The sequence below is a fragment of the Nothoprocta perdicaria genome, unplaced genomic scaffold (genome assembly GCF_003342845.1).
Source record: "Nothoprocta perdicaria isolate Ctin4 unplaced genomic scaffold, notPer1 scaffold_100, whole genome shotgun sequence".
Taxonomy (NCBI): domain Eukaryota; kingdom Metazoa; phylum Chordata; class Aves; order Tinamiformes; family Tinamidae; genus Nothoprocta; species Nothoprocta perdicaria.
The window spans coordinates 1063035-1076607 of record NW_020454095.1 but is presented as its reverse complement, the minus strand read 5'-3'; the positions used below and the strand labels follow the sequence as shown (position 1 = coordinate 1076607).

Genomic DNA, 13573 nt, shown 5'->3' with positions numbered 1-13573 from the left:
GCGGCGGAGGCCGCCGTGGGGCGGCGGGGAGCAGCGGGGCCGCCCTGGGCTGCCCCGTGTGAGAAGGGAGCCCCGAGGCGGCTCCCCTGGGCCCGGGTGCCCGAGCGGGGCGCGTGTCTCCCACCCGTGTCCTCCCSCACCCGTGTCCTCCCCGTCCTGACACCAAAGCTGGGGGAGGAAGAGGGAGAGGGCGGGAATCTCCCGTGACCGGGCGGGTGACGGCGCCCGGGTGACGTGGGCACCGTGGGTGACAACAGTCGGGTGTCCTGGGCTGTGTGGGTGACAACAGCCGGGCCCGGCCCTGCTGCGTGGCTCCTGCCCAACCAGTTTTCCGAGGCGCCTCCTCCGCGCCCCGTACGTGGAGGTGCTGTGGGAAGCCCGAGGGCTGGCTTGGAAACCTCCCTTAATCCTCTGCGCTCCTCTGGAGCAACCCTGGCCGGGAGCTTGGCCCTCGCTCCATCTGGGATGCGAGTTCTCGCCTTCCCCCCACCCCGGCGTTGCGAGGTGGGCAAAGAGGTGGCAGGAACTGCAGGAAGCTGCCGTCCTCCCGCCGCCGGCATCAGGAAGGAGCACGGTGTCCCTGGTGCCCACCCGGAATGTGGCCGTGCGGGATCAGGAAGGAGCACGGTGTCCCTGGTGCCCACCCGGAATGTGGCCGTGCGGGATCAGGAAGGAGCATGGTGTCCCTGGTGCCCACCCGGAATGTCCCCTCACCTGGCTACAGCTCTGGCTCCCACCGTCTCCCAGCTCCCAAGCTGTTCTGCCCTCAGGGATCTGTGGGAGGCTGTTTGCGTTACAGAGGGTGGTCTTGTACCTAACTCGGTTACATTTTTCTTTTATTTTCCTACATGCAGCTATGCAATGAATATACCATTATCCCCCCTTAAAATGACTTGCCTGTAGTATTGTCCTCGGAATTGCTTGTGTGATTCACCCTTGCTGTGCCGGTCTGCAGGACCCAGTGTTGCGTTGTGTGTCACCCCTGAGCTCTTYGTGCACTTCCTGGAGACGTCGTGCCTGTAGTTCTGGGAACAGTAATAGCACCATAAAAAGAAATCGCTTTTTCAGTATCACTTCGTTTGTTTGCAGTGGCTGTTTATTAGGCTGAAAATTATTCATGGATGGAGGGGGAAAGGTTCATACGTAGATGTCTTCCTCTTTCAAATGCCACGGAAGTTTTGGGGCTTTCAGCTGGAAGCTGTTAAGCCTGGAGTAATTTCAAGCATAGATGTTTTGCAGTATCCCTAATTGTTTGSGAAAGGACAGTGTGAATTCCTCTTTTCTGCTTCTAGAAAAATTAGCCTTAAAAAACAAAAAAACATGGCTACCCTTTATGGTTTCATTTCTCATAGTACCCTTTTTGGGTAGATTTTTCACGTTACAAACCCCATTAAATGAAGTAGCAATGCCCTGCCATGTTACCTCCGTGCATGAGAAACAGCCAAAACACTTGCTGTAAAGCTTAACAAAAGTTGAAGGCTGCTGGAGCGATTAATCTCTACACTGTAAATAATAGTTACATTTAATAAGTGGGCCTTACCAATAAGTAATTTTGTAMATGAGAGTGTGGGGGGGAAAAACCCTCCCCTGAGGAGTGAAACGTTTTGCCTGACAGGCAGTGTTCAGGCTTGCTTGCCRTGGCTGTTGTCAGGAAGCGTAAAGTCTCTATTTTTATACTTAAACATCTGCTAATGGAAGAGGCTTGAACACCATGGCTTTGTAGCCTGACTTGAAGCTGAGCCAAACTCTTGTGGAGGAGAAAAATCACCATTGAGACAGAATAAAAACAGAGAAAAGCAGCATTCAGGGCTTGCATCTAGAAGTATCTTAGCTGTTTTCCCGGGCTTAGTAATGCCCCGACTGTGTTGTGATCTCGGATAAAATATTTCGTCAGCTGATCTCTGTTGCAGTTGGGCCTGATTGGCTGAAGAGATCTGAGCTCACAGGGAATATCTTGTTGCCAAGAGTTGAAACCTGCAGAAAAGTGTGCACACAAAATCCTTGCTGTGTGATTAAGGCCCTTGCTGTAATGCAAGGAAATGTGCTTTAGTTTGCACTTTGCTCTAGTGCAAAGACAGATGCTTTTTTTTTTTTCTTTTGTTACTGAATAGGATCTATATTGTTGAAACATTAACAGTGCATACTTAAAGAAATTAATTTTATTGATATTTCATATATTTGAAATGCCAGGATTTAGTAAGCTACCAGTGGCATTACTCTTCATTTCAAATGAAAGGAAACTGCACAAAGTACAGCATGAGCTGGACATCTGCAGAGCATTCAGCAAACCAAATGTTTATGCACTACTGAAAACTTTTCTCAACTATGAATATTTTCTTTACAGATATAATAAAGGAGCAGAATCGAGAGCTAAGAGGTACCCAGAGAGCTATTACCAGAGACAGAGCAGCACTTGAAAAACAGGAAAAACAACTGGTGAGTAGAACAGAGAACAACAAAACCTTCCAATATTATAGAAAACTTGCAAAGTTTACTGAGGTTTGACTCAATGTATCCTGAAAAGATTTTCTCCACATTTAGTATCTCAGTTATTAAAATGGTGCATATCAGTAAGTGTTGGAAAAAAATTACCATCTAAAAGACATTTTTCAATCTTTAATCTAATAAAAGTCAGAATTAGTTCTTTAATCAAAAAGCATGACATTCTTTTTCTTCCCTATCCTTAGTATTTCCTATTCCCTATCCTTCAAGTGGTTATTTTGTTTCAAATAAATTTTCCACTACTGGACCACTCATTTATAAGCCTTATGGAAATGCTCAGTGCTTTTATATGCTATCAAGATTCTTCAATGGAGGAAAGTACTTGAAACTCCACAGGGATAACAAGAACCCAGTTGTGGTTGTCCTTTTCATTTTTGTAGGGCTTTCCTTTAACTGTCTGCCTAAATTAGGATTTGATGTAGAACTTTGTGTATCTGAGCTCTCAAGTATTTGGTGAACGGATGTCACACCAGTGCGACAGTGTAACTGGGTAATTTGCTGTGGCAGATGGTATGTTTTGATGTATGAAGACATGCTCAGRCTGTGGGAATAGCTATGCAAATCCAGTCACTGTTTCACGTGCTACTAATGTGGTGTTCGGTGGCAGCAGGTCACATGAATAGCAGGATTTGGGAATTTAGATTAAAAAAGCCTCGGGGATTAGTTATTTATTTAAGCCTTGGACATAGAAGATGTAATAGGTTACTAGTAGGTAAGGCATTTTTTCAGAATGATATATTCTGACTCTGGGAAGACCTTAATTTTCTTGAAGATTCTCCTTGAAGTTCAGATTATTTATGACAGGAAATTGTTTCAGATATTCTGGCCTTTTTTTTTTTTTTTTTTTTTTTTTTTTTTGGTAGAAATGAGGACAAAGACCATAGAGAGAAATACATCTTTGTAGAAGTTAAAATCCACTGTTTGGGAAGGGAGAACCAATGGGCAACAAACACAATTTTTCAAAAGCAGTTTAGGTGACAAAGGACAGAAAGCTTGCCAGCCGATTTTAAACATTTTGTTGTGTTCTTTCCATGGAAAGAACATCTTTCTTAAACAGGAGATACTACTGCAAGAGAACTTTGCTATATTTATCATAGATGTAGAAATACCTTACTAAATTGTACAGTCAGTTCTGTTTCAGTTCAGTTACCTCACGTGACTTGTGAATTTTGATATTTTTTTTTCCCAGAATGTAACTGCCTTGAATAGGCTTGCACAAAACCTCCAAGAAGGAAATAATATATGGTGGCTCACTATCCAAATTCTTCTTAATTACAAATAAAATCAGCTATATATAGGCGTTTAATTCCTGTGCTACAGTTGTCCGCAATGGTTGATGTTGGTTTGTATTTCACTTTCAGGTTAGGGTTATAAATACTAATTAGATGTTTCGTCTTACTAACAAAATCACTGTTTTCTAGTGTTAGACTCTTAAAATTATAGTATGCAAACAAATCCTTCCCATCTTTCACAATATTTGAGCTATTKAAAATTATATTTTGGCATGCTATAGAGATTTGTTTTTGTGGTCTCTGAGCTAGCTACAAGCTTTGCATATATTTCAAGGCTATAATATTTGAATAATGTCACACTCCTTGCTTGCTGAGTTGTACTTCCTTAGGTTAAAAGTCATATTTATGTCGTATCCCTTCAGAAATTATGAACTGTTGGAAAAGATCTTATGCCAGTGCAATCTCTCTAGTAAACTTAATCATGATCTTTCATAGTAGTAAAGCTAACACATTTCTCTTAAGAGTGGATGCCATGTATATTCTGGTCACCAGCACTTGCCTTTTCTGAGCAACATACTTACTTCATAGCATGGCTTTCTGGACTACCAGTGCAGGTGAAGAAAACTAAGTGTTTGTGTTCTTGTATTAAGTATATTCCCCTCAAGAAATACAATGCTGYTATTATAAATTCTTTTTGCTTAATGGCAAAATCAAGTGCATGATTAGCCATATATGAAGTGTGTTAGTATGATAAGCTGCCCTTTAAAAGGTTGAAAATGAAAAATGGTTAAGAAAGTTTATGTTATGAAGTTGCAGATCAAAATGCATATTCTGAAAAATCCCAGTTAGCAGAACTGTTTGTTTCAAACTTTGCCATGGTATCTCCAGGGAAAATAGCTTACTATTTCTCCCCGTATCGATAAATAAGTCTCCTTTTTTTGCGAGCAGACAGTGTCCTCGGCTTAAGGTTTAAGGTGCACAGTAGGAGCGTCTTGTTTCAGAAAAATTTCACTGCTTAAATGATTTAATAGAGTAAAGCTGATGAATGCAAAAATCTAAGTGTAAGCAGTTAGCTGCCCTTAATAGTTTTTCTATTTTTTTGAAATGTTATTCTATATCTAGATGTGGAATTGAATGTTCACACACGTTCATGTATAACTTCACATGTGTAACTTGAAAAACTTGCAGAACAGCCTTTTGGGGAATTTCTTATTTTCAGGAAGTTTTTTTCCCTCTCCTGGTGAGAGCAGAACAACATTGTATTTATTAATCTCCTTTATAGAGACCCCTGCTAGGAAAGCCAGGAAGAGTGCTCATATCACTTCACAGGTGTGTCTCGAAAAATAAGAGGCTAGTTAATTTCCAGAATTTTATTAGACTGAGTGCTACAGCTTATATATGAATGCATGAATTTGTATGAATGAAAAATCTGTGGTATTAATCTTTTTTTTTTTTTCTTAATAGGAGCTAGAAATAAAGAAAATGGCTAAGACTGGTAACAAAGAAGCCTGTAAAGTTCTAGCAAAACAACTTGTGCAGCTTCGAAAGCAGAAAAATCGAACATATGCTGTTAGCTCTAAAGTTACCTCTATGTCAACCCAAACAAAGGTGATGAACTCTCAGATGAAGATGGCAGGAGCTATGTCAACCACAGCAAAAGTAAGCTGTTACAAGATAAAATAACCTTAAGTTGCTTTCTAAGATAAATTATGCTTGCAAAACTGAATTGTTTTGTGTAAGATCACCAAAGGGTTCAAATTAGCTTAATACTGTAATTGACAATGAGGATACAGTAGGAAAGTGTGATTTGATTCATATAGGAAACTTTGATCTAGTCAGTCCTGCCTTTTAGCACTTAGTTCAGCATRCTGTATTGGGTTAGAAATCTTGTGAAATGCTTGCAAAATAAAAGTGTAATGCCAGTTGAAGAACTTTTTTTAGTAGACAAAGGAGAAAAAAAAGGGATTTGCTTACATAATTTCGCATGTCACAAGCCAATTGTTGGAAAAAAAAAATAAGAGTATGCTTCCTGCAGCAATCAGGGCAGTGTGTCACTGTAGCTTTCTATGTTTCATGAAAGGTAAGTCAGTGGTTAGCAGCTTGTATTTCTAAAAGAATTAGTCAGGAATTCCCTGTCATTCTCACTGTCTGTGATCTAAGGAAAGAGTATTGCCTTTCTTTCTTACAAATCTCAAATCATAAAAAAGATTCCAGAAAATATCAGGTAATTGTGAACTTCCCTGAACTGGTAAGCAGGGAGTTTACTTTTAGCAAAATGGATTGTTCAGCTCCAGGTTTAGAGCACAGAATTAACACCCATTTTAGGCAAGTTCTGCTTTTATCACAGTCTAAGCTACACTCAGTTATGCACCAAATATGTCTAACATAAAATAAAGCAGAAAGTAATTACTACTAGAACTTAATCAGGTTTCTTTTAAGAGCTCTGCAGCAAACTTTCTGTCTTCCAGAATTAACCCACAAAGAGGTGGATTAAATATCTTAAAACCAAACTGTCACAAACTAATCACAGAGAAAAAGTAGGTAAAATATTAAACAGACATTAAACCAGAATTCAGAAGAGAGGTGCTTTCTGATCACAGCAGGTACTCACATGGACTATTTTGACGAATGTTTATCGGAGAGAATCACAGAATGGTTGAGCTTGGAAGGTACCTCTAGAGATCATCTAAATTCCCTAGAGCACAGGGCAGCATCCAGGTGGGTTTGAAGACCTCTGGAGAAGGAGACTCCACAACYTCTCTTGGCAGCCTGTGCCAGGGCGCTATCACCCTCACAGGAAAGAAGTTCCTCCTCCTGAAACACAGGAACTCCTGTGTTTCAACTTATACCCATCGCCCCTTGTCCTGTCACTGGCTACCACTGAGAAGAGCTTGGCCCCTTCCTTGGCCCCTACCTACATTCCCTCTTCAGGTACTTAAACATATTCAGAAGAGAAGAGAGAGACAGGAATTAGATTATTTTGGTCAATGTTAAAGTAAACATTTTTCTCTTTCAAGAAAGAAAGTTTGGAAAATAATTAAAAACATCTTCAGTTGTTAATTCTGAAGCTTAAAAATTGTTCTGTCTCATACACCCATTTTTGAAAAAATAAATGCAATCAATGCCTCCAGAGACRGGACAAATACATGAATGTTAAGCTTTCAAGATTCTATCTGTGTACAATGCATTAGCATGTCTGGCATTAATTTTACACATAGTAAAAACACAGTAGATGGTCTCCTGGCTTACCTTTACAGCTTTCCTTTATTTTTTCAGGATACATAAATTCTTATTCAGTTTAGTGCATTCTTTTTTTGAGATCCATCTATAATTTTAGTAAAAGAATTTCAAAACAGTAATGTAAGCAAKATTTTTTTTTCCAATTCAAATAATGTGAATATGAATACAATTCTTCTAATTCAAGTAATAATAGAAGCTTGATACATTATGAATTTAAACTCAGAAATGAAGGCAGAAGTCCTTCTCCCATGCTTCTCGAAAGTCAGCAGTGGCTACACAAGCTTGATAGCCTCCCTTTTTGATGAACCAATTCTTACATCTTCACAAAGATGATTGGACTTTCTATTTAAATTGCTCATGTTTATGTTCGGTTTTTGGCATGCCATGAGAGAGAGAGTAGCTTGCTCTTTGGGACAGGAGRAGGAAGTATTAAATACTAGTGGCTGCAAAGGCAATCATGCATACTCATGCTAAAACTGAAGTTTATTAGGACTGTGGCAGAAGTATCTCTATCTGGTACAAATGTTGACCCTAAGTCAGTAGGTACTTTCAGAACACCTTGATGCTTATTTTTTCAGAGAAAATTCCTTTTTTTCTTCCCATGAAATTACAGCATGAAGAAATGATAGGAATTTAATGGGTGTCCTTTAGAGGTGTTTGAAATAAATGTTCCTGAGTGAAGAAAACCTGCAGCCCTTTATGTTTTTAAAATATGTAGTTTACAAGTTAGGAAATCCTGTCCCATTCCTTTTATTAGAATTGGGCAGCTTTTCCCTCATAAAAGGGCAGGAAAAAAGGAGCAGTGCAGGAAGGATGCATATATTTAAAAGCATACCTATTAATGTAGTAAATGGCAGTATCTCTTAATAGGTGTTGACTGTACTTATTCATTCTTTGTGTATCTGCAGCTTTCACAGAATGTAAGAGGGCGAGGAAGGCCAAACTCGGTCTGCAGTTTTTCTTTGTTAGAAAAGTTAAATCTTTCTGTGTGCATACGTTGGCCCTTACTAATGTCTCATTGTATGATTAATATATTTTTTGTATTGTTAGACAATGCAAGCAGTTAACAAGAAGATGGACCCACAGAAGACGCTGCAAACCATGCAGAATTTCCAGAAGGAGAATATGAAGATGGAAATGACCGAAGAAATGAGTAAGTTCTGCATTGTAATGAACAGCTAATTTCAGGTCACAGCGATTTGAAGGGTTAGAACCAGGCTAGAAATAATGCTGTGATTACAGTTAAAATTAATGAGATTATTGATAGTAAGTGAAGAGCAATCAAAACAATGTGTGTCTGTGGAAGGATGGTGCCTTAGGCTTTCTAGTAGCCTTAGATCCACTCCCACCCATCAACATGCAAAATACCCGTCATACATCTAGAAGGAACCTGCTGGAAGGAGAGGGCTCGACACTGATTCAAAACATCAGCACAACTAATAGGGAGACTTGACAAATTAACTTTAATTTAGAGATTACTGGTCATTTCAGCTTTGTGAATATGGCATTAGGGGGATCTCTCTCTCTCTCTCTCTCTCTCTCTCTCTCTCTCTCTCTCTCTCTCTCTCTCTCTCTCACCCCCCCAATATCAATATATATCGATATATGTCTCTACTTTTTAAATGTAAACCACAAAGTGTTTTTTTTTTCCCTGGAGGACAAGGAGAAGGTATTACCTGGGATTTTTTTGTGTGTGCTTTTGTTGTTGTTACAGTCAACTGAGATGCAGTCAACTGCATCTGTTGACGAAGTCATGCAGAACCTCTTGGTGCAGTTGGCCTYCCCAGCCCTGACACTGTGTTGGTCCTAGTAGTTCCAAAACAGTATTTTTGAGCAAGACATGAACAACTCAACAACTCAATTCAGCAGCAATTACAACTCTTTTGTAATTCAGAAATTAGTTGAGTAATGAACCATTTTAACTCCTCTGGAGGAGGAGGAAATGGATTTTTTTTTTTTTACTTTTTTTTTTAAAGTTAAATCAAGAGGAAAGATGGAACAACTGAATAACTTTGATAAAACCAACCATTTTATAAAAGCAGTCAGGCCCTCCTCCATTATTCCCCTAGCAATGTTCACAGGCTTTGCAAAGCAGAAATGAGAAGATGTACAGGTTCTTTGTCTTATTCAGTGGTATTATTGCTGTACTCAGAAGAAAGAGGGTATCAGTTATCTTTGTAATCTATTCTGGCATAATGCTTTTTTTTTCTTCCTCCAAGTTAATGATACTCTGGATGATATTTTTGATGCGTCAGATGAAGAGGAAGAAAGCCAGGATATTGTTAACCAAGTACTTGATGAGATTGGAATTGAAATCTCTGGAAAGGTAAGAGGACTCTTCCACTCAGTAGCTCTTCATTGTTTTTCTTTGTTTTTAAGAGTTTATTGTAGGAGTCTTTATTTTAAAGTCTTGCTGTATGAGTCAGCTGTCACAACTCAAACTCCTTTGACTAAAGAAAACTTTTGTTGTCTTCTAGATGGCCAAAGCTCCATCAGCTTCCAGAAGCTTACCATCTGCATCCACATCAACAGCTGCTACTATTTCAGATGAAGAGATCGAACGGCAGCTCAAGGCTTTGGGAGTGGATTAGTTTGGCCTTGTGTGGTCTGCCTTCTTGCTCAGCTGCAGACTGTCAAAGTGCAAATATTCCTTCAATGCAACTGAAGCCCAGGAAAACTCTGAAGCTTCAGAAGTGACAACTTGAAGTTGGGGAGGGAGGAGAATACTTTGAATCAATTGACAGGGAGAACTACATTTCTTGTGTCCACTGTGTGCAGTCTTTTTAAGCACTTGGCCAAATAGGGATCTAGTTCTAATGATGCATCATTTAAGTGATCTGAGTGTGACCTCTGAGTTCAAGGTTTTCTTCTAATCTCAGTTCTACATATTTCTTTAGAATTGGCTGTTCTGCCAATTGGTGATGATGTCTCCTAGGACAGCACCTATATAAAATATATTATTATAAAAACAGCGCTAGAAAAATTTAGTCTGCCATCTTAATGTAAAAGAAACACTACCTTTGCTTTTAGTTGAAAAATATTTTATTTTGATGAGAAATATCCTTGAAGGTCTAATAAATTTTGGCAAAAAGGAAAAGCATTTTACATTGTTCTTTAACGTCTCTGTAGTATATTTGAATTGATTAAGTAATAGCTGATTGTTCCATTTACCGAAGGGCAAGGATATAGTTCCTTGTGCAGATAATTTTACTGGAAAAGGATTCAATTTGTTAGTGAACTTTGTTGCATGAAAGGCACTGACTGAATCTTATTGTACTGTAACATAGCTAGATTCAACAGAATTGCTGTGCCTTTTTGTATATAAATCTTGTACCCTTGTGACTTTTTTTCAGAAAGAGTCTTTGAAAGGTGGGTAAACTATGAAGAAGATACAAATCACTGAGATCTCTGTGTACGCTTGAAAGGACTCAGAACGCAAGTTCAAAAATGCACTTGTTCAGAAATGCCATTTGCATACTTGCAAAAAGGACATTTGCCTGAAGCAACATTTGTATATATATCTTACAGTATTTCTTAATGAGAAATAACTGTCCACGATTGTATTATTTACTAAGATGCAGTTGATCACATTGATAAGTTATATCTAAATTTTTGTCATGAGAACAACTTTTGATGATACATGATAATTGCTTGTCAAAGCACTATAATAAAACTATTCTGGTTCTGTGAGGGTTTTTCTATTGTTTCTGAACAGTCTTGGCATGACATTAGCTTTAAGTGGAATACATCTGGCTAAAGAAACTATTGATATTCTAAATAAATGATAAAGTCTGACAATGCAGTTCCCAGTTTCAATGTTGTGAATGGTGTAAAGCTCTATGGCCCTCACTTGCACTAATTTAGCGGGGCCACCCCTTGAAGTATAACAACGCAATCAACCAGGCTTTAAGAGAAAAGCAGAATACCTTCCAAAGTGGAACCAGGGTAACTGGGAGCTACAAACTCTTTGAAGAGACTTCATTGCTAGAAAAAGTGTAGCAGAAATCTATAACCTCTCTTAATCTACTGTCATCACACCATCTGCTTTTTATGATTGAAGTCAGCAGGAGAAAAAAGGGAAAAAAAAAGATGAAAAGATGAACCTTTGGTTTTCGACATAGAAATACAGGTGCTCTTTCTCCTTGGAGGAAGTAAGGGACAAACTATGAATCTGTGAGGCAGTGGGTAGGAATGTGTAACCTTATATATTGCGTACATCTGGTATGACTTTTTTAAAAAAAAACTTTTGTAAAAATCTAATAAAAGTCTTTTTATTCTACAATGACTCTGTCCTCTGTAGGGTTAGTCTTGCACATCATCTTTCTTTGCACTTGTATTAGGTATGACATGTGTCCCGAAGGTGACTTTGTAGCTTCCACAAGAATTTTGATCTAATTACCACTTTTGTTTGTGGTAGTCCTTAAGATAATTCTGTTTCTCAGGCACTAGAGCTATGAGAGTTGAATCTTTGTACCAGCTCTGTGCTCTTCCTCAGTATTTCTTCTTTCTTTGCCTTAGGCAATGTTAAAATACAATCTTAAAGCAGCAAAAAAAAAAAAAAAAAGCTCATCAGGATTTTGGGGATCGAATCTAGAATCCTAATCATCATCCTGGTTGRTTATTTTGTTTGTTTAGCTTGAGCTGTGGAGCGACGTAATATTTATTGAAGTTGCCTGTGGCTTGAATTTAATGTTCAGCCAAGACTTTGTGATCAAGTTTGCCATCTCCTTTTACCTCTGACCGAGTGACTAGGTACTGCTGGTAGGCATTGAACAAGAAATCATAATCTGAAGGTAGGCACACAACGTTACTGATTTTATTTTAGTGGAGCACCAAGTTTTGTGATCCTCTTTTAGTCAAGTGTGCACTTCGTTTTTTCCTTTAACCACATTGACACCTTAACAGCAGCCAAATGTGGAACTGTTCCATCCAAGAGCAATGTGATTGTTAATCACGGAATCATTATGGTTGGAAAAGATCTTCACCAGTAAGTCCAACTATAATATGCCTAAAAGTGGCTGGCACTGGAATGGACCACAGTCTAGATCAACCAAAACTCTGCTCCATAAACATGCTCAGGGAAAGAGGAGAACAAGATAAGCACAAGATAATTCTTCCCCTATTATCTCTTCCAGCCTCTACTTTCTATTTAGGGGATTTCCAGAGCCAGATATAGTTTCTGCCTATACAATGACTTTGAATGGCTTCCTCATCTGTGAAGTTGTAGATGTAAGTAACTTTTGAAACTCCTATTTTCTGGCAGAGGAGTTCCACAGTTTTTTTTCTTGTTGTTTTCTCAAGCTTTCTTCACAAATTAACTCCTCGCTTTTCCAGTAGGCAAGACAGTGAAATTGTAGTGAAAGTCTGGATACAGGCACAACTCAYTTAGGAGACCTCTATAATGTTTCCTGCACACACCTTTTAGTCTGGAAGAGATGCAGAGTCATGAGTTGTTCCTCTTGCCTTCACCATCCTCTTTGCCTTTATTGGGACCTTCTCCAAAGTCTGTTGTATCCTTGTCATGGAGAGGGGGTCAGAACTCCACACAGCACRCGGGAGGCAGTTGAAGCCACAGATGAATACGTTGGCACAACRTCTTTGACATTGTCCTCTATCTGCTTCTAACTCACTGCCTAAAGTTAACCATGGGAAAAGTAAGATCAAGAAGAAACACACRTCTTCAAGACGAACAGTGTGGCCTGTATTAGTCAGATGTTAAATGGCCACCTCCGCCATCTTACTGCCAAGTTTACCAGTCAGCCCCTCAATGGTTATTCATGGTTTCTTCTCTCAATCAAGAATAAGTGGCTGCTGTAATCCACTGAAAAAAAGTTAAAAGTTGTCCCTAGAGAAGAACCGGAATTACCACTTTCTGTTAAGTCTGAAGGCTGCAGCTGCAACACATTAAATTGATTGCATCCAGCTTTCCCCTCCCCCCACCAAAAAAATCAACTCTGAATTTCCATGGAAACAGCTAAACATGTTCATGTGGTGGCCTCTCCCTCCACTTAGCCTTTTGTCATTCTTTTACAATTGTACAGCATATTATAAGACATTTTCAATTTTATTTTGATATGCTTCTGAAATTAACCATCACACGTGCAACCCAACCTTTTTGGAGTAATGGAAATCACAATTTTACTGTAAGTCTGCCCTTGCATTAACTATTGTAACGTGCTAGAATGAATCAGCAAAATATGCAACTAAATAACTTGCCAAAACTGCAAACCACTGCTTGGAAAACCATATGCATAGGAATACTTTATKTGGGGGAACAAGGAAAAGGATGGGCCCACAGTATTTTTAAGAAGACATTTTTAATCAACAAAATAACTTAGAATATAAATAAAATGCATATATGACAGTGGTTTTGACATACGCAACACTAGATTACATAGGATAAGGTACACAGAGGCATGTCACTATTCACTGAATGCCAGTCTTTCAAACTGTATTTATCTTTCATCCTTCTAAAAAGTTCATTATCTGCCAATACAGCATGTCTGGTTAAGTCTAATGCTTAGTTTTACTCTGCTGTAACAAGCTATACTAGTGAGGAGAACAGTTGAAGAGAGCATATAGCATAATTTCTCCCCTTT

The 13573-nt window shown here is 39.0% G+C and overlaps 1 protein-coding gene across 2 annotated transcripts; it reads left to right on the top strand.

Moving 5' to 3' along the window:
* Nucleotides 1-2323: 2323 nt before the first annotated feature.
* Nucleotides 2324-10741, top strand: CHMP2B (charged multivesicular body protein 2B). Of its 2 annotated transcripts, none has more exons than XM_026040566.1 (5): nt 2324-2436; nt 5199-5393; nt 8025-8127; nt 9194-9250; nt 9735-10741. In XM_026040566.1, the coding sequence occupies exons 1-5, from the start codon at nt 2326-2328 to the stop codon at nt 9845-9847; spliced, it is 579 nt and encodes a 192-aa protein (XP_025896351.1). In that variant the 5' UTR covers nt 2324-2325; the 3' UTR covers nt 9848-10741. The 2 variants fall into 2 exon arrangements, with proteins under 2 accessions (XP_025896351.1, XP_025896343.1); XM_026040558.1 differs by having other exon boundaries at nt 9194-9300; nt 9452-10691.
* Nucleotides 10742-13573: the final 2832 nt, after the last annotated feature.